Source organism: Fundulus heteroclitus, chromosome 24 (assembly GCF_011125445.2).
Source record: "Fundulus heteroclitus isolate FHET01 chromosome 24, MU-UCD_Fhet_4.1, whole genome shotgun sequence".
NCBI classification, from domain to species: Eukaryota; Metazoa; Chordata; class Actinopteri; order Cyprinodontiformes; family Fundulidae; genus Fundulus; species Fundulus heteroclitus.
Genome location: NC_046384.1, coordinates 20,453,666 through 20,474,226, shown reverse-complemented (window position 1 = coordinate 20,474,226; position 20,561 = coordinate 20,453,666). Strand labels below are relative to the sequence as shown.

General features: G+C 42.4%; 1 protein-coding gene across 1 annotated transcript in view; it reads right to left on the bottom strand.

Moving 5' to 3' along the window:
- Positions 1-19,810, bottom strand: part of LOC105935475 (fidgetin) — a 26,899-nt gene extending 7,089 nt beyond the window's left edge. The window contains exon 1 of the mRNA XM_021323248.2: positions 19,732-19,810. Within this exon, the coding sequence (XP_021178923.2) occupies positions 19,732-19,810 (79 nt within the window). The remainder of the gene's footprint in view (positions 1-19,731) is intronic.
- Positions 19,811-20,561: the final 751 nt, after the last annotated feature.

The following is a 20,561-nucleotide window of genomic DNA, read 5'->3' as shown; positions in this document are numbered from 1 at the left end:
CCCCCTTTTTTTTTTTTTTTAAAAAAAAAAAAAAAAAAAAAAAGAAGAAGAAGAACAAAACCTTCATCTCCTCCACCTTTGTTTGCACTTCCATTTGCATATCAAAGAAATCCCATCGGGACCTGCTTTGCATATTTACATCTGATTAGTAACTTTAAATGAACATGTCAAAAATGGTCGAGTTTTCTTTTTGAATATGCGAGGACTACCTAGCTTGTATAATTAGTGCCAGCACATGTAACATAGCCGTAGAAACAAAACAAGCTGATTTCAAACAACACAAGAGGCACCTTTATATTGCCTTTCATTAGGCGTACTCAAATAATCCTGTCTCACCTTGGACCTCGGCGCTTACTAAATGATAACTCCCTCCGAATGATAAAGACAAAAATATGTACTGTATGTTTGTGGCAATACTTCTTTGCAATGACATTAGGTCTTGTAAATTCTATCAGTTTGCGTCTGATGGGAGTATTTTTAGATGTACGGAGGAAGAGTTTGAAAAAGAGAACAGTCGGGTTCAAGGTCAGTTGGTTCTCTGACAAAAACAATCTGTCTGCTTACCGTCATATAGTTCAAAGTCGCAATAGGGTAAAGTAAGCTTCTGTCTGCTTAGCTGACAGCAGAGTATGTCTCGACGCTGACATGTTATTCCTCTCATTCTGGAGACCAGAAGTGAGATCTGAAACCAAATTTAAACATTTTATTTTGCCTGTTCTGTCACATGTGGAAAAGGGACGCACTCGAGGGCCTGTGTCTTCTTATTTAGCACCAAGCTGAAACTTGACATGTTTGACGCCTTGTGTGTACATGCGTGTGCGTGTGTGTGTGTGTCAAACTTTTCCCCACTCAAAGTTCCTTCTTGCAGGCCTCAAAAAATGAGCCGTGATTAGTAGTGCGAGTCTGTTTGGATTCGGTATTCCTGCGCCGCGTATCGTCACCGCCTCTCGGTGGGATTGTGTCCACGTTGCGGTGTGTCGGATGTGAGGAGGGAACGAGGGGGCGCCGGGCGGTGGGGGGGGGGGAGCCTGGAAGGCTGTGTCGTTTGGAGCACGGCCCGCTACCCGCACATCGGCATACCAATGAGTGGGGTTAAGAAGGCACGGCTCCTCGCGGAGAAGCCGTTCCTTCGGCAGACCCCATCCGCCAAGTCTCCACGGACCCATTTCCAAAAGCTGCTCCTAATGTGGGCCCGTGTCAATCACCCCCACAGACAGCTCCCCTTCTCAGCGCCACCCCCCTCTCCGCCCCTCTCCTGTCCATATGAAATAGTCATACATTAGGAACCAGGGGAGAGCACCTCTCTGTCACGGAGTCCTCATGTATTCTAATGCAATTCAAAAGCTATGGGTAGCTAAGTGGGAAGACGGGTGGCGGCCGCCCCGCTCGGAAGCTCTCCCTTCGTTTTTTTGGCTTTCAAAGAGGCGCGTCTCGACATGTAAGAATTGGGCTGTCTTTTGTCTGGGTTTGTTTGTTTATTGAAGAGTCATACTGTGCTGCCAAACGCGGGGATTTAACAGAGGAGGCGTCGCTCTGTCAGCCGCCGGATGGGGGGGCTAGATATTGGATCTCGCTGGTGACATGTTTATGTGACAACGCCGTTTGACAGCTTTGACACTCCATAGACAAACACCTTCAAAAAGAGCTGGCAGTGAACCCTCTCTAAAAAGTGTAGGGATACCTTATCTGCCGCAAAATGTACACAAAGTTGACGGGCTAATTTTATGTGTGTTGTTTTTTTTTTTTTTTTAAGTTCACTTCAAACATCGTCTGAATTAGATTTACCTCAATTTATTGTATGACCGACTTTCTAAGGTGGCATGTTCACGTAGCTTTTTTGGAATAAATACTCCAGCAAAAAGCCCAAATTAAATTAGAGTGCATCTTATTGGAACTTTAGAAAATAGAGCAAAATGAACAGTAAAATTATACAGTTTCTTCTAAATCTACATCTGAAAAGTGTGGCGTGCCGCTTGATTCGGCCCACCTTTACTCTGATATCCCTAGGTAAAACACAGACCGTGCTTTGAACATGTTGAGAATTTTTAAATCCGTCATCTAAAAATGGAGCGAGGCACATGGATACCTACCAAGACATGACCTTCAACCTAGACATAGAGTGACGGGCTGGAAAAGAGGAGCCCCGGTTAGATGAGACCAAAACGGAACGATTTGGCCAGCGTGATGGAGACGTACTCCAAGACACTGAGCAGCTGTAGCCGCTGACAAAGTATTGACTCAGAGGACCTGAAGGGATAAGCTTACCACACATTTCAAACTTTTATTTGGAAACCATGAATAGTTTTTCTTTCAAATTGGCGATTATAAGGCTTTTGTGGGTCACTTTAAAACCTTTGGAGCCTCTGCGCCATTTTTGTAATAGTAAATAAATAAGGGCAGCTCTTCTGGCATCGCCTTTGCACTTTGTGCTCTTGTGACTACGTGACAGGTTTTCGGCGGTCCTGCTGGTATCGCTTCAGGAGGCGGTGATTCATCAACCAAGCCTTGGGTTCCTCCATCCAAGGGCAGTTGGGGGAGGTGGGGTCAAACTGGCTGGTGTAAAAGGTCAAATAGAGTGTATTATTAACAAGTACAACTGAATATAGCAAAGGGAGCTACAGCTGCCGGTAACCGTGCAACCCTTCTGCAACAGGGTAAATGTTCTAGTCTCTATGCACACAACTTCTTTTAACCCCCACCCGACTTAGCTTTTCTCCAGTGATCAAGCTAGCATGTACCAGAGAAGGGAAGCAGCCAGAATCAAGCAAAGCATCTCCGTTCTGTCCGCTGTTTAGAACAGGAACGGTGCAAACTTTGCTTCCTACCGTCTCTGGGGCTGGTCCTGGGACTGAACACCAAACAGATGGCTTTGATTTAAGGGGAGTACAAAAGTGTTGTGTATGGCTAAACTTATTACAGTAATAACATCTTCAGTAATCTGATCTACGGACTTAGGTATTGACTTTTTAATGTTATGAGATCTCTGGAAAATCCCTGTTTTGCCTGAACTAGACCATGAGCCAGTTCACCCCCAGTGGACCTACTCGGTTGGGCATACTGGGACTCTCGGCTGAAATAAATGCCCTTACTCCCTTTCCCGGCTGATGTAAAAACTTCTGCAAGCGTAACTGAAGGGCAGTGGCGAATAAAGTGCTGGTCACGGTACTTTTGATAAAGTACCAAGGTGCTCATGAAGAGCTGTATAAAGCGACCAAGGTTAAAATGGTGCCAGTAACAAAGGCGTCTTTGTCGCAGGGGGACCAAAACATAACCAAACAGTGACTGAAAGCAAATGGTAACAGCAACTGAAAACAATTTTTAAACTATAAAAAAAAAACGGTTTAGAAGTACGTTATGGGATAAAGCAGCTTAATCAGCTCTGAAACATCCTGTATTATGCAGAAAGATTAAAGGTTAATTTATATCCGACTGTAACCAATTACAATCTTGCGTTAGTTCCCAACTTTAGTCATCCTTAGTTTTAAAGCATTAACAGTTCCCATTCTACTCTACAAATCTCTTTTTAGATCCGCATAGCATTGCCATCTCCAGCTGTAAATTGTGCAGCTTGTGCACAGGGCAGCATTAAGTTATCTTTTATTTTACATCTTTTGATTTGGCATTGTAATCGCTATAGCCAAACCACATGTGTTAAAATAAACTGACAAAAATTGGGGTGACGAAGGGGCAGAGCTTTCACGAGGAAATCTATGGGGGAACAAAAGTCATGCTCAAAAGATTTGGCTGAATCAAATTTCTTTCAGGACATCAGATTGAAATTTCAATGACGAATTGAAGGTGAATGCAACTTTTTCTACTCTTTTGCTGAAAAACTCGAAAATTCTTCTGTCGCACCTCTTTCAGGAAAGAATGTTTTGGTATTCTGGCTGATCAGCCCTTCTCAGCATGCCCAGGGTTGAGAACTCCTCAGCATTAAGACGTTTAAACCTTACCTCCCCAAAAGGCTGTTTTCAAACACAGTGGTCATGTGCGCATTAAAATAATAACATAAAAGGTATGCGTACTGCAAACATGTGAGAGTTGGTTATGGGGATGGGAATGGGGAACCCAATATCTACAGGGATACAGTTCAAAGCCTGCAAAAAGATCTTACAATGAAAACAATGAAAGTTGAGATGTAACAGATTTTAAAAAACATACAACTTTTAGATTCCTAAAAGTGTTTTATTTGATCCGCTTTGAACTATACCTTCTCTGCAGACCCAAGTTCCTCCCGAACATACAGTCACTATGGGTGTGTATGCTGATGTAATTATTGTACAACTGTTGTTTAACTTCACATACGCATACAACTTTATGCTGCATTAATTGGATAGACCAACACTAAGAACAAGGGGAAAGTCCAGGAGAACAAATCTAGGTTGACAAATGATTTTCAAAGCCATTTCTAAACGACTCCAATTACAAAGGCTCCAGCAATTGTACATAAGTCCTACTCATTCAGATGTTTCAACACCTTGCGAAGGTCAGTTTCATTTATAAAACATTATGTAAGATCCATACTGAGTTAGCAGAAAACCAAAAAGCCAAAAACGGTGTATACCAAAAAAAAAAATCTGATTTATAAAACCATGCAATTTTCCTTTATAGATCCCAGTTGCACCTGAACATTTTCGTACCAGGTTGCGCCTCATGTTCTGCCCTCTACACGCCCAGATTCGACCATAAATGATCAAAAACAAACCTCATGAATGTTAATGTGTATTTAAATGAGCCGGCTGATCGATGTCATTTCGTGGCTACCGCGGGCAACCATTGAGAAAAGAGCAAATAAACGATCAAATACTTCACAGAAAGACCTTTATTAAATGTGCAAGTCAGAGGCAAAAGCACAGATGTTATCCACATTAGAATAACTTGCTAAAACCCCAGTGCGTAAGGTTTACATCCATCTAGTGGTGCGATGAATGAATCACAAACGACCTGGCCGTTCAGCGCGTAATAACACTACAGAAGCCGTGGAGTGTCATAAATTGTACTTGTAGTACGTACTTGTTGACAATGTCAACATGTACGTCCTCCATGTGTTTGGTACCAAGCAACTGCTAATAGCAAACAGCTACGGTCATCGTGTGAAATGGTTTTTGGCAGTGTCGCCAAGTCCGCTTATTGTAAGCGACTTTGGGCTTGTTACTTTCTAAAGTCACTTATAAATTCCGTGAGTCGTGAATGTTTTGGGCTTGTTTCTCAACGTGAAACTGCTTATTTTGGCTCTAAAATAAGCAACCATAATCACGAGTTATAAAGAGACTCACTTGTGCTGCTGCTCCACTGACACTGTGAAATATCACTCCCCACCTGCGCGTACGCACACTCCCTGACAGGGAGACAAAGGTGAACAAACTAGCCGTCGTCTCTGCCGGGAGAACAGAGTAGTAGCCGGACTACACGGCCCTGTTTCTAACACGACGGCCAAATTAACTTCACTGTTTTATTGAATTAACTTACCTGTCCAGCAGAAATTCTGCCACTTCCGCATTTGTTTTGGATCTCCGCTCTCTCATGAATTGTCTTCACTTCTTGGTTACCCTTCACTCTCGCTGGGTAAGTACCAAATGTAATTTGCTAGATGGTCCTCCATTTCATTGGAAAACAGCAAGCAGAATGAGCTTGTGTTACACGTCAGATAGGTAAAATTTTTCACCTTTTGGCTAGTGTAATCATCTGATCCATCTGGATCATCATTCTGAGGAGGAGGAGGCCAGGAGACTTGCAGTCCTCCACTCGTCTACAAAACTAGCATGCGCGTGGATGAGACTTTGTGAGAGGGTCCGCACATTCTGATGTCAGGTTTTTCTTTATGGATCACTGTCTTTGCGTGGGAAGTTACGTACACAAGATTTAGTCCCTGTTTTGTGCGTACGCAAGCTTTACAAATTAGACCTCAGAACTGGACCCTTCAGCCGAAGGAACATAGGTTTGGAAGTTAAGGAACCACCCAGGAACCAAGGCTCAAGCCTGTCATGAACTGGTAGCCTGAACACCAGTGTTCCTTGACAGTTTTTACCTCACCATGGGCTTACCCCGTAATTCCACATCCTCCGCTCCTACACATGTCCATTCTACTCTTGACAACCTCCATGAAAAGCAAAGCCGACTACATCCACGGTTACTCCATTTAGCTCCGCCACAAAGTTTCTTGGAGCCCGAGGAGAGCATGTACGATCATTGCTATTACAAGCAGAATGCAAATCAGAGGATTACCACATTTCAAATTAAATGTCATGATTACAAATCTGCTTCCTTTTTTGGTGGAAAAGAGTGGTTTCCTTGCAATATTTAAATCAATATTTTTATTTTATTGTGAATATTAAAAAACATTTATTTAATTTGTGGCTAACAATCTCTACTTTCACTTTTTATCCATGACCGGAGATTGTTGGCATTCTTTTTCCTGTTTGCTATGATTGCATTTGTGGAGCTTGACCCTGTCCCAGCCTGACGGACCATATTGGAACAGAAAATTGGAGTTGTTCCGTAATTTGACAATGAATGACGATGAACGACGGAGAGCCGACGGGTCCAATGATGGTGACGTTCGGAGTAGTCAAGGGGAATGTGGAACCGTTCTCATTAATTGACTTAACAAATTAGTTGTTCCGTCAGTCAGACATGAACAAGCAAGGAATCTGTGCAATCTAGGGGGGCCCACCCAAGAAGAAAAGCCATTGTTCCAGAATAGTCATGTTGAATTGTGACTGAAATACGGAGATACTGACATAGACAAACCAAATGTCCTCGGGAGAAGAAGTTTATTGTCAGAGGAGGCAAAGATTGAGGTATTTGTCACCAGGACAAGACATATATATGTACAGGAGTCATTGGTAGGCCTTCATTTGACCCAACAATGGTGGTGACAGCATAATGTAGGGCGGTTTTGGCGCAAGTTGTAGTGCTACCTTGAGCAAAGCAAATAAATTAATGAAGAAGGAGGGCTACCTCAAACCAACAGCTAGATGGCTGAAACTTGAACACAGACCAATGGAATGGATAAACCAGGCTACAATTATGCTTCTGAAATGGCCTGGCCTCAAACCTGTTGCAAATGCGTGGACGATGTCCTAAAGCCAGCTCAGAAAGAAATATGACCAACACTGGTGAATGGTAACAAAAATAAATCAGAATAATTAGCACAGTGAAGCTGAATTTCACAGTTTAAACTAAAAGCTTTCCAGTTGCCAGACAATAGCACTTCTTACAGGAGGTGCCATTTGATGTAGCAAAGTGACTCTTTGACTTATTTCTTTGGTTTTTGATTTGTTTTGCTACAAAAGTAGAAGATTGATTTTTTTATAATTAGTTTCTCTAAAAGTGACACTCCTGGTGTTTGATCCACGACAGCAAACCCTGAACAAAAAAAAAGTTGAAAAAGCAAAGAGGATCATCCTGTTTTATCCCGTCTTGAGTCTTTATTTGTCCCACGAGTCGTACTGTGGTCCCCAAAGACAAACGGCAGTATGTTTCAGGGCTACCAAGGAGCCAATCTCCTTTGGGGTCAAAGCACATATGGCTTCCGTGGCAGGTCCAAAAGCAAAAGGCTTGGCTGAATGCGGCCCATGCTGGGGCAGAGGTATAGGGGCGAGTCCGCAGGATGTGAAACGGGATGATCAAACCACAGGGATCTGGCCAGATTTACACTCCTGCCAGCATCCTTCTTGGGCATTGATGGACTTGATATCTTATACAAAACAATGAGACAATGACGGACAACAGGATACAGCAAAAACAGACAAACCGAAGGTGGTGCTTTGAGAAAAAAATATCTAATAAGGCCATATTCTACAGTACAGTAGAAGGGAAATGAGATTTGTGAGCCACATTAAGCCTGGATCTTCAGGCTTAATTATGTTTAACTTAAATCAAAAGCCAATTGAACAGGTGTACAAAGAAGCTGATAACCCCATTAACTGAGGATGCGTGCTATGCAAAGAATGCATCTTTATTTTTTTGAACAGATTCATCTGTTTTGAACTGCTGACGGCTGTTACTTGTAAAATATCCTGCATTCTGAAAACTATACCTTTGCAATATGGGGTTAAAATAGTAAGTAGTTTTGTTTATTTTCTCTGCTGAAATGAAAACGTCCTATTTGCATTACTTTGAGTTGAACCTGCATCTTAGACAGGGGTCTCATGAAATATTTGAATAAATCAGGAGGGTCAAAGGAATAATAATAAAAAAAGAAACTGTGTTAAGAAATTGTGTGTTTCAAGACACACAAATGCTAATTGCTAATACACTTTTTAAACAATATGCCAGCTTCTGGTTGTATTAAAAGAGTTTTATTTCAAATAGGATTGACTAATCTGTCAGGGAATCAACAAAATGTGTGATATATGGTATATACCAGAAAATTCCTCCAGCTGCACAAAAAGATGCATAACACTTGTTTTTTTTCTCACTGTCTAATATTATATCTGACTAAAAGTGCAATGATTTAAGTCAGCTAGGACTGCCAAAAATTTTTATTTGCTCCATGACAGAATAATCACAGATTCACAGAGACTTTTTATTAATTTCGTCTAATTCAGAAGTTTTAACACACATAGACAACTTCACCTTCAAACCATCTGGCAAAGCCCTGACGAAGTCGTTCGGGTTTTGTAGGCTCCTGATGGGTTTATTCAGCACATTTGGCTCAGTTTCATTGACTACGGCAAGTCCTGTATAATATGGGCTGAAAAGGCACTCAGTAAGGAAGAAGCCATCACTCCAAAAGCATCGTAAAGCTCAGATTTGTTTGTAAGAAAAGGGTGTTGCTTGCAAGCCTGAAACACCTTCTGCACTGTGAGGTATGGAGGTGGCAGTGTTGTGCTGCTTCGGTGTGATGCTGCAGGAGTGAATGGAAAAAAAAAACATTAGGTAAATATATTGAAGCAACATTTCAGGCCATCAGCCAGGAAGTTATAATTTGAGGAAGGATTTCAAAAACATTTAATCCGATTTGTGCATTATAAATTGTACCAAATACTAAGAAAATGTATGCAAACTACTGAAAAATGTGAGAAAAATCTTTCTCATTATCTCGGCAGTTGACTCTCATATCCACAGGACTGTGTGCAGGTTTGTGTGTGTGTGTTTGTGTACTTCCAACAGTTTTTGCTCTTTTTACTAGAAAAGTCAGGACTTTGATGTAAAGTGAGGGCCTTTTTTTGATCCTCACTTTTTTCTGGGCTAGGGGTTAGGCTTGGGATCCCCTCGGAGGAGCTGGCCCAAGTGGCTGGGGAGAGGGACGTCTGGGCCTCCATACTGAAGGTGCTACCCCCACGACCCGACCCCGGATAAGCGGAAGACAATGGATGGATGGATGGATGGATGGATGGATGGATGGATGGATGGATGGATGGATGGATGGATGTATGGGTTAGGCTTAAGACTAAGGTGTCGTATAGGTTAAGGTTAGGTATATGCTGGTATAGGTTAGCTTTAGGGTTAGGGTCAGGGTAAGGCCATAGAAAGGGTTGAGAATGAGCCACAGTCCTTACTTAGCATTTTAAACAAGGATGTGTGTGTATGTATTCTCACAGGCGGAGCTTGTCAAGCCCAATCAGGAGGAGCTTATAGAGGAGTAGATTCCCTGAGGTAGATGCCGGATTCTCTTGCTATATTAGCGGTAATCAGACATATACTTTCTTAGTTCCTGTGTTCTGTGATGTTCTATGCATACCTCTTGTTGTCTCTTCTCCAGGAAACCGACTTCTCAGTTCATGCTCCGTTCCTGGATTCCAGCCTTTCGCCTCCTCGGTCTCAGGGTTTGTCGAAGAAGTCACCTCAGGATTCCCGCCATGATTCGGCTCTCCACGCCTCTGACTGGTCCTTGGCTGCTCTGCCTGTTCATGCAGTCAGACCTCTCTACAACCATCCTACCTGCCCACCCTCCAACACTCCACCGCTTCTTAACCTCTTCACCCGGATGATAGAACAAGGAAGTCATTACCAACAAGCCCCACTCACCACCACCTGCTGATTTCCCCCAAATCTGAACCATGTCCCACTTCTTAAAATAATAACTTCCCTCTCCTCAGTGCCATCTGGTTTTCCCCTGTGAAGCCGAAAGAAGCATTCAATAATTCACTTTTATTAACAAACTCTTCAAACTTCTCTTAATTGTCCGTGATCATTGCCTGCGCGAGCGTCCAAAGAAACAAACAAGGCACAGAGACGATTTTGCAATGCTGTTCTGTAATGAGGAATAATGAGTAGAGAAGATTTAACGCAGCATGCTGGTTTCTTTTGATGAATGTTGTTTTAGGACTTTTCCTAATCTGATTCTTCTGGGATTATCCAAGTACTTCAATTGAATTTGAACCGATCCTTTGGGTGTGAGCCCGTTGTTATGAAAGCTGAAGTTCAAGAAGCATGCAAAGCATTAGTGGCAGATTCTTCCATAGTCACAAACACTTTTCTTTGTCTAACCTTTCTTTAAGGTGAGTACAGTTTCAAATATGCCATTTTTATCGAAATTATTTTATCTTAAGACCTTGATTTCAGGGAATAAAAAACACGGGGCAGCGTTAGGATATAGGATAAAGTACACTGAAGGAATTTATCATTACTGAGCGACGCCTGACGGTATGTGAGCTTTTAAAATTAATGACAGAAGCACTCTGACTTTTAGTCCGTCTAAAATTTTCATTAAATTTCATTATTCAGCTGTCTCTGTGGCCCTGAATTAATAAACTCCAGATATCATACCATGAATTCATATTACATTGGAGACTGAGCCAGTTGCGCCGCTTTCCTCCCGTTTTTTACAATATCCGAAAAAAAAAAAAAAACATACAATTAAGAGTAAGTTCAAAGCGCATTCCTCAATGCAGAACTTTAGTTATTACCTTGAAAATAGATAGCTGGGAAGAAATCTAAAGACACACACGCGCACATTCGAGCACACACACACACACACAAGCCAGGTGCTATTTTTGTAGACTGTGAAATCAATGGCTCCAGCATGTATCACTCAATTGCCTGGGAAAGCATCTCTTTTTTACTGACACTGACAAATGAAGGGCACGCAAGAGAGATTTTTTCCTTCAAGCGCCTCAAAACATCTAATCTCTTAATGGCTCCTTTGCTAACTATTCTCTCTCCCCGTGTAATGCGATTTCAGTTTTTTTTGGTGTCCTGAAGCCGAGTAAAAACGTGCCACGGCGATGCGAGGGAGAGATGCCGGTGGCGATTACCGACGGCGGCGGAGTTTAAGAGGAGGGAGAAAGCGACGTGTCATCTTAAAGCTGGCAGTCGTTTTGGAAAGGAAGCGTTTAGGGCCGAGCAAACTCGCGCTGGATGAAACAAAGCTGTAGAACAGGAAGGATTCAGACTTGTGAATGCAGATTTGACTCCCACCAAACTGCCTCTGACAGATGTGCAGAGACAATGTCTGCTTGTTTCTTCTTCTTTTTTTTTTTCTCCAGCTTTCTGGGGAGGTTTTTCAACATATAGCATCTGTTTTGTTTTGAAGCGTTTGCATAGTGCGCCTTTCGCCGGAATTCTAAAAGCATCCTCAGATAATGTGGACAATTTGCGCTGGGAGTGCATCCGAGTCAGAATTGCAGACTCCTGCCGCGCGGCGGGGTTCATGTTTGTTTACCCTAAGTGTTGTGGCGCAGAGGTTAAGGCTCCCTTTAGGCTCTTTAAAGAACCAAGGCAACATGAACACCTGGTAATAGCGCTGCCCCTGATGGTTCTTCTGCGACAAACTCGAGGAATTCTACGGCATTTCTGCACAGAACAAAGCGCCGGCGTGTTGGAGAGGCCTTGCCCGCTCAGGTTGTGGACCGTAAAATGACGGCGGAGGCAGATGCAAAGTTGCAGCATGAAAGATAAACAAAGGAACAGGTGGATCCTGTGTTTTATGGAAGAGTTTTTTTTTCTTTGTGAGGGTGGAAACGACCAGGAGGGTTGGTTTTAGCATGCCATGCCATGCCATGACACACGAAACCAAACAGAAACTCACTTGTCAGACAAACCCATATAATTCAAAATGAGTCTCATGATATGAAAACATTTTTTCAAATCATGAAAAAGGTTTTGGCCTTTTCATGATATGAAATTTTGGCTTGTGAACATCAGAGATGTCCAAGCCATGTCTCAAGTCTTTGACGGGCAACTTCAAGTGAAGTCTTAAGTCTTTAGCCAAAGTCCAAATCTGGTCCCGTCTCCAACCACTGAAATACATTTTTTCTCATCAAGTCCTCAACATCAAGGTCTCCTCTAACCATACGTCATTCAAGCTTCAGGCCCTCGTTATCACATGAACCATTAATAATTGTCTTTCAATTTTTTAATGTCTGTTAAGGAATGTTTTGTTATGTATCATTTAGTTTTTTATTTACCAACCAAAAATCAGCCAAAAAGGTCGAGTTATATTACTTTGAAATTGTTTCAATTAGAAATAAAACTAGGCATTTCTGCCTTTAATAAAAATAATAGAAAGAGAATAAAACCTGCTAATGTTGAATGTATGAATGATCTGACTTTTTTTTTAGGTTTTGTTATGTCTAAGTTGAGTCCCATTTAGCCTTGTCTTTATATTGTCCACTCCTTTAGATATTACACTAATATTTTTTTTTCTCCTAAGTTACTAAACCATTTTCTAAATCCATGCTTAAAACATTTGTTCTCCATTATAAAACGCAACGATGCTTAAATTCAGGATATAACTCTCAACGTAATGAACGGGGTAAGATGCGGTGGGTAAATATAGATATGTGTGTGAATTTGGAGAGATATTCACGTAGTCATTAATGTGAAGCTACAGCTAACATGAACTGGTTGTTATGAGCCATTACCATCCCATAATAATCCACAAGGGAGAAACAAGTGCATCCTTTCACAGTAAAACATGCGCAGCAGCTGCAGTCAGCATCCTTTAACTCTTTATTTCATCAGATAAGACCTGTAGATAAGTCTCCGGACTAGATTTAAGATTTCTTTAACCGTATGGGTAAGAGAGAAACGCAACGCCCTCTTTCCCCTCCTGCACCTGTTGTTGAACGCTGCCATTCTGAAAAAGGGTTAGTACGTTTGTTTCCCCGTGTGCAGCTATGCTAGGGATGCAATGAGATTCAAATACAGCTCTTTTCTGCTTCTTCATTCTACAAGTTACAACAAACAATACCAAAGGTGCCTTCATACCAGTTTATACCAATTTTTTAACGCAGAGCGGTTGTTGAAGTTGCCAGAGTTTGGCTGACTTTATAGTTTCACAGAGCTGCCCCTCCCCTACATATTGCTGTGGACTACTAGTCAGCTGGCTGAAATAAGGCTACTACACTTTTCTTTTGATTGCAGTAAACAAACTGACCAAGACGATGTCCTGGCTGTGGCGTCCTCCCGTCTCATCTCCTGCACTCTAACTATGCATTTGTGAGAAGTCAGAAGAATCTGTCAAAGAAGGACTACCAGGTTTGCCACCCTTTACCCATGGCTAGTAATAAATAGGGGCAAATTACAACCGCTTTATTTCAGGCAGCTGACCAGCAGTGCATAGTAGCTGTTAGTCCATACACTTGTGGAAACCTGTGGTCATTCTGAGATTTTCGTGTTAAAAAGGACTTTAAACCACAAGAATGGCATATTGAAAAATTTCAGTGATTTTGCAACCTTAACTTTTCGAAACCTCGGTTAACCCTAACCCCGATTACCAGCCCACGCCCGCCGGAGACGGAGACTTAGAAAATCATTTTCTGAGCTGACTTCAGGTGTAAGTTGACATTCGGTGTTTTCCTCCTGGAGATGCGCTTGAACGCGCTCTCCTCTCTTGCTGCCTTCAAATGGATTCCTGGCATTGTTTTGGAACGACAGACTGTTAACAATTTTGGTCGAGGAGAAATGTTTTCCCCGGACCTGCAAACAATAACCCACACAGCATACGGTACCGATAAAGGGAGCTCTTTATGTTTATTTGTGCAATAAAAAAAGTAATTTACGGGTCGTTTGTGCTCTCGTTGATTGATTCATTCTCAGAAGTGTCTCAGAGATAAACTATTTCCCCAGTTACACATCTCTGAACTATCCGATGATTATTTACAGATGTACCGATCCAGCTTTTAACAACCACTAACTAGCTTTAGATGTTCTTTGAGGTCTGTTCTGCGTGTAGAAAACAAACTGCTGTAGATATATATGTTCTTTATCCAATTTTTTTCTAAAACACTTATGCGGCAGACAAAACCCATAAAATAGTAAATGTGTTCACAAGTATAAGTGAAATCTGGCAGGAAATAAAGTGATAACAAGGGCGTCTCCATTTATTTATTACAGCATATGTACCATGTGATACGCGGCCAAAGCATCCCAAACCATGAGAGGTCCACCTCCACGCTTCTCAGTTGGTATGAGGTTCTGTTCCTGGAGTGTCATGAACTAATTCAGTATTAGGATAACATTATTCCAGACGTTCTGGTCCCACTAAACTAAAAGGCTGAGCTTTAACCAGAGCAAATCTCTTTCAAAAATGCTGAGTAATGATTTTCTCAGCAGAGGTCACGTCCTTTTTTTTTAGGGAAAGTTTTAAAAAGGACTTTTTTTCTTCATCGTTTATTATTGTTAAAACTGATATTTAATATCCACATCCAAACGTTTTATAAAAACACGAAAGCTGTTTTCACATGCTTTTTAACGACAATTCAAAAACGCCCAGCATTCGCCAGTCCCGTAAAATCCTATTAACGGGGAAAATTAGCAAATTGTCGCTAAATATATGTAAAACGACATGGGTATGAATGTTAGAAGCGATGTTAGAGCTGATGAGCCTTTTCTACGCTCTTATAATCCAAAATATGGTCTTGGCAGCAGCAGAAGCGGGCGGCCAAGAAGACATCGGAGACAAATATAACTAATTGTCACGTAACCCCGAGTTGGGGGGGGGCTAAGAACGTGTCTAAATAATGGCAGCTAATTTGCCTTGTATTGTGCTTTCTTGATGGGTTTAAATTGAATGAGTCAGGATCCATTCTGCCGTAATGTGAAAGCCGGGGCACCGGTTCACACCGGAGACATTCAAGGTCACGCTACTCCAAATGAAGGGGTGACGGAAAGGGGGGGGGGGGGGGAGCTGACGAGATTTAAAGTAAGGAGGCTGAGTCAGTGGACAGCTGGGGTGCAGATTTGGCACCGCATACATGTAACCTTGAATTATTATTTTTTGTCGCTCTTCCTTTGAAAGCTTTCCTACAAGCCCTCCTGAAAAAAAAAAAAAAAAAAAAAAATGCGTTTTTGTCATCCACATTAATGGCACAATCAGCCAGGAAAAATTGCAGCCACAAATTATTCACTGTAATCCTCCATTTGAGGGGCCTAATGCCTCTAATTGGGCTTTTATGACTTACAAACTGTGATTTCCACTCTCTTAGTTTCTTTCTTTTTTTTTTTTATATATATTATTATTATTTTTTTCACCCTCCGGCGTTTGTTTTTCTTCCTTCCCGCCATGCTGCGGAGTGACATTGAGCCTCTCCCTGTCGGGGTGCTCTCTTGTCTCACTCCGCTGCACATTTTCGCTGCACCCCCCCCCCCCCCCCCCCCCTCCTCCCCCCTCCTCCTCCTCTCCTCCACTCGCAGACATGGAGCTTTTGACTGAATACATTATCTGAGCTGTTGTTCTGTTTGTTGTTGTTTTAGTATCCAAGAAAAGAGATGAATTATTAATGATGACAGACAAAAAAAAAAAAAAATGAAAATAAAAAAATAAAGAATGGTTGTTGTTGTTTTAGGACTGGAGCAGATCCCATCACCGGGCTTTTAGATAAGGAAGCGGTCTTTAATAAGTAAGACAAATTTTGAAAAAAAAAAAAAAGAAGCAAGTAAGCATTTTAGGGTAAACAAGAGAAACGCTCTATGAGAGTTCTAGTGAAATATAAAACAAATATGTAACTTCTTTTTTCATATTTTATCCACTTGAGTGTCCCGGGCCTGTAGCTCAGCGCCACCATCAAATCCAGAACTGTCCCCACAAAGCACGTCCCAACTAGGGATCAGTGTGCCCCCTATTGGTGGCAAACCCGCACTGCACTGACTGTCCAGCTTCTGGGTGAGTTCTCAGTGAGATTAATGATCTCAGGAGTCGGCCGCAGAGTGATTAGAATCAAAGATGCTGCACATCTAGAGTGGGGGGGGGGGGGGAGTCTTTTGCATTCAAGTGCTCTTTTGTTTTATTGTACAGAAAAAAGAGGCCAGGGGGCTTCTGTTTTGATCAAAGAAAGAGCTGCCAGTGACAAATTAACTGCCACGATTGTGTCAGTTTGTCACTGCATAGGAGACGAGACGTGGGCCCGTGTTTATCAGAGAGGAAAGCTGGCTTTATCCCCCGCTCCTAGGAGTCAGAGATAGGGGATATATGAAGGAAAAAAAAAAAAGGACTGAGGGATAAGGCTCTTTGACCAGAGCAACATGGGCTGAACCGCAGATGTGCAGCTCTTAAACTCATGGTTCAAACTGCCGTGATTGTCAGGTAGAATTGAAATTTGGTGTTAAGAAAAAAACAAACGTCCGTACCTCTTCAGATTGTCCCATTTAATCAGTTTGAACAACAACATTTTGTGATAGGCCAGAGTAGTTCACATTGAGAAAAGGAAAGAGGGCATGCATGGTTTTCAACATTTTTGATCAGTAAACCCAGAAAAAATGTAGGATGTATTGAATTCAGCCCCAGAGAGGAAATACATTGTTGATTGATTTGTCTTAAATGGTATTTATACAAATTAAGGGACTTCTAAAGGCAATTGTGCGCACTGGAGTTTATTGAGGGGTTTCAGAGTAAAGGGAGTCAGATAGAAATACATGCCATATTTTTGATTTTTCATTTGTGAAGAAAAAGATTTGACTTCTAAGTGTTGCTGTATCAAAAAAAAAAATAATCCTAATCAAATAATTAGACATTTGCGGTTGTAACACGGCACAAACTGGAAAAAAATAACATGGCATGAATACTTTTGCAAGACACTGCAGATTCAGCTTTAAATCCGTTTCATTTTAATGCCACGCCGCTCCGTTTCTCTTTATTTTTCCCTGCTTGTGTGTTTTTTTGTGTAAACATAGTGGCAGCTTTAAGCGCTTTCCCCCCCCCTCAACTGTGGGGTAAAAAAAAAAAAAAAAAAAAAAAAAAAGCCTGCCTGTTTGGAGTTTACGGGATCAGAGAAGAGGTAAAATATCATTTCCATAACATTTGAACCAGTTAACCACCAGCACAATACAGAGAAACGCTACTGTAAGCGCCTGACAACGCCAATGAGGCTGGAACTCTGTGATTTGCCGCTCCGCCAAAGAGGAGGGAAGCGAGCGAAAACATGGAGGAGGTGAGAGGTCAACTGCGCTCTCCCTGCATCACTTTTCCAAGCAGCCCCTCAAGCGCTGGGTGATGTTTTAGGCAACAGTGCCTCAATTTGAGGGGGGGGGGGGGAGGCCTGATGGATGCCGCTCCCAAGGTGAATGAAAAGAATAGCATTAAGCTGCACCACACTGCCTGGGGAGAGGTGCACTGCTTTGGGTGATTCATCTATTGATTATTTCTACCCAGGCATGGAGGTGCCATGTAAACACACATATATTAGCGGTCTGCGATTGCACATGTGCCGCCCCTGACACACATCAGACACGGTGGATCCAGCGAAGCCCGCCTCGGGCCTGGTTGCTAGTTTTATAATCAGATTCCGACTCCTAGCAGCTCGTGGGCATATCTCAAACCACAAGCCAGATACATCAGATGGAGAACTAAATAGAGATGAATGAAAAGATGAAGGAATAAATAAATGCTAAATGTGCATTACCTCCACTTGTGTGGGCCAGCTATTATGGTATTGATTTAAGCCGGAGTTTTTTGGAGTGTTACTCGCAGTACAGTGTGTGAGCCAAGGCGGACTTTTTTTTTTTTTTTTTTTTTTACTAAAATAAAATAACCTCTAAACTTCTACTACACCAGATCTTCTTAATCTTGACAAAGTTTTTGCAGGTTTCTACAACTATCCTATGTTGTTGTTTCATGGCGAAACCTATTTGTAAGTGTAATAAATCTACATGTTTAGTCAGGGTTGTAGGAGGGAATTTAAACAATCAGACTATGGAAAGGGTTGGATGATTTATTTAGAAAGCACTGTGGTAAAATATTCCTACTTCACGCTTTTATGACAGAACTTTGTGACAGAGGAACACGTTTCCCTTTTGGTGTTAACCACAGGAGTACAGAAAGGTTTTGGTTTTGTGCGTCCTAACCAGTAATGCACCGATCAATTGCCCACTGATGGCAATCAGACCATTTTCCTTTAATCGGCTCTGTTCAATTAGCTGAAGGTCAAACACTTGAAAACCATTTTTTCCCCCTACAAAGATGACTAAATCTTACAGACTAATGGAAGCCTAAAATATATATTTAGCCATCCTCCACCCAAAAAAAAAAGCTTTGCTGATAGTAAATTACGTTTGGTCGGGCTTCAAAAGTCCCTGAAAACCGCGGCGATAACCCCTCCTTCAGAGAAGTGTAATAATAGGTAATTACACGCCCACGTTTAGCCTAATATGTTTCAACAATTCGGCTCGTCTTTGATTTAAAAAAATATATATTCTCAATGATTTTCAATTAGGTTTTCAAACTTTAGGGGGTACGACGTCATCTCTTACAATAACGTACACTAAAACGCTTCATATTTCTGTGTTATCACATGACCATGTGCCATTAGCCATTGGATCCGTGTGTCAATATCAATATGTGCATGGATCAGCATTTCCCCCCTGAACAACAAAAAGAAAGAAGTCATTGGTTAAAAAAGTACGGTTAGAAGTCAACACTTAGCGCTAAAAACTACAGAACATGACGGAAATCTCCACCAATGGTGGCTCTACGTTGAATTACTCACCGGACGAACGTCGGTATACTACAGGTATGCTTTCAAACGCGAGCTAAACCTGAAATTAAACAACATTTTTCGCCTGTTAGCTAGAAGATGCAACCTCGGAGGTTTTATATGATTCAATGCAAACACCTATTACCAACCCAACCCTGCATCTGTACCTGGCACTGTTATTTTAGGTGGCTCCTCCTCACTCCTTTTGGGGTGCAGATTTTGTTTTTTGTTATTAACTGCCCCCCGTGCGTCATTGAAAAATGTGCGGACCCAGTTGGCCCGTGCCGAAAACCGCTACTGATCTCCGCTCTTCCTCCAGACTCGGGGAACTAGATTTCCAAATGACACACAACCTTAACTTTCACCTGAAAAGAGGGCTTGGGGTCACTGAGCAGTTGTATTTTTCCCCCCTAACCCAGGTTAAATGCTTGTGGCCCATGTGCAGGTGCACCGATTCCTGCTTTACTTTTTCCTTCCACACAACTTTCCATGAACATGCTTGGACATGGCCCTTTATGAACAACATTCCTCTTTACCGCTGACAATTTTGTGACTTAAGGATGTCTCCTGGACATGTGTCCAGTCAGCAGTCATGATCGTGTTTGCCTCGTGACCCATAACTGACAAACTATAGGCTCAGGAAACATTAGCTGGCTTTTTGTTTTAATTAGCCAATTAGGGTGCCACACCATGAGTTTCCAATATTTAACTTCTTCACTTCTTTTTTTTAGGAGACACTGAAGTGAATTTACCCTTTCGCACCTTGAATTATTTAAATAGCCAGTCCATACGACACTTTCTGAATCTAACCCATCAGAATCATAAGCTGAATTATATAACCACAACTTTTTTTTAGAAACCCCCCTCGTACCTCTACGCTGATAACCCACCCAGTCCGTGCCGTTACATCCCGCCGCAGCGTAACTCTCCATGACAGGGTAGCATTTCATGTTCGCCCAGCCGTCCTCCGCCTGCACAATCGTGAGCGTTTTTTTGCGGTCGTGTCACCATTCAACCTTTTGGTGCATAAAACGATAATGCCAAAGTTGTCAGCTACCCTGGACGTCAGGGACGGTTCTGGCCTGGGAGAAGAAATCAGCCCTGAGAGGCGTTTTCTTAAAAACTTTTTACGCGTTTTAGAGCAAAACAAACGTCCGAAGAGGCCCTGCTACGTATATTTACATGTCGGAAATTTAATGTTGAGTGGGGCTCTCTCCCTCAGGGGCCATGATGGCATTTCTCATGACAATGGCAGTGCAACACAACTGTGCCCTTGAGGGCCAGGCGACTCCTCTTGGGGGGGACACTACAGAAACACGACAGGGTCAATGGTCACCTCCCATCATCCTCTAGCAACCCGCCCTCCTCTCTCTCTCTCTCTCTCTGCCTTCGGATGGAGCAGAGAGAGAGAGAGAGAGAGAAAGAGGGATTCTTGAAGCAAGCCCACTCAGTCCAGGCCTGGCATACTGGGAGCTTTAGCCACAGGCGGTTCTGGCTGGGTCTCCAGCTCACACAGCTCCCCGCTGTTCCTCCAAGGCCGCGGCTGGGATCGATACATATAGCAGTGCGGATTCTTTTGGCACCCAAGTATAGCTGCGCAGTATTGCCCCGAGGTGTCGGTCCGTTGAAGACAACAGCGAGTGCATCGCGAGCAAAGTGGACTGAGTTTACTCACAAGGGCGATGAAATGCTTGGCATAAA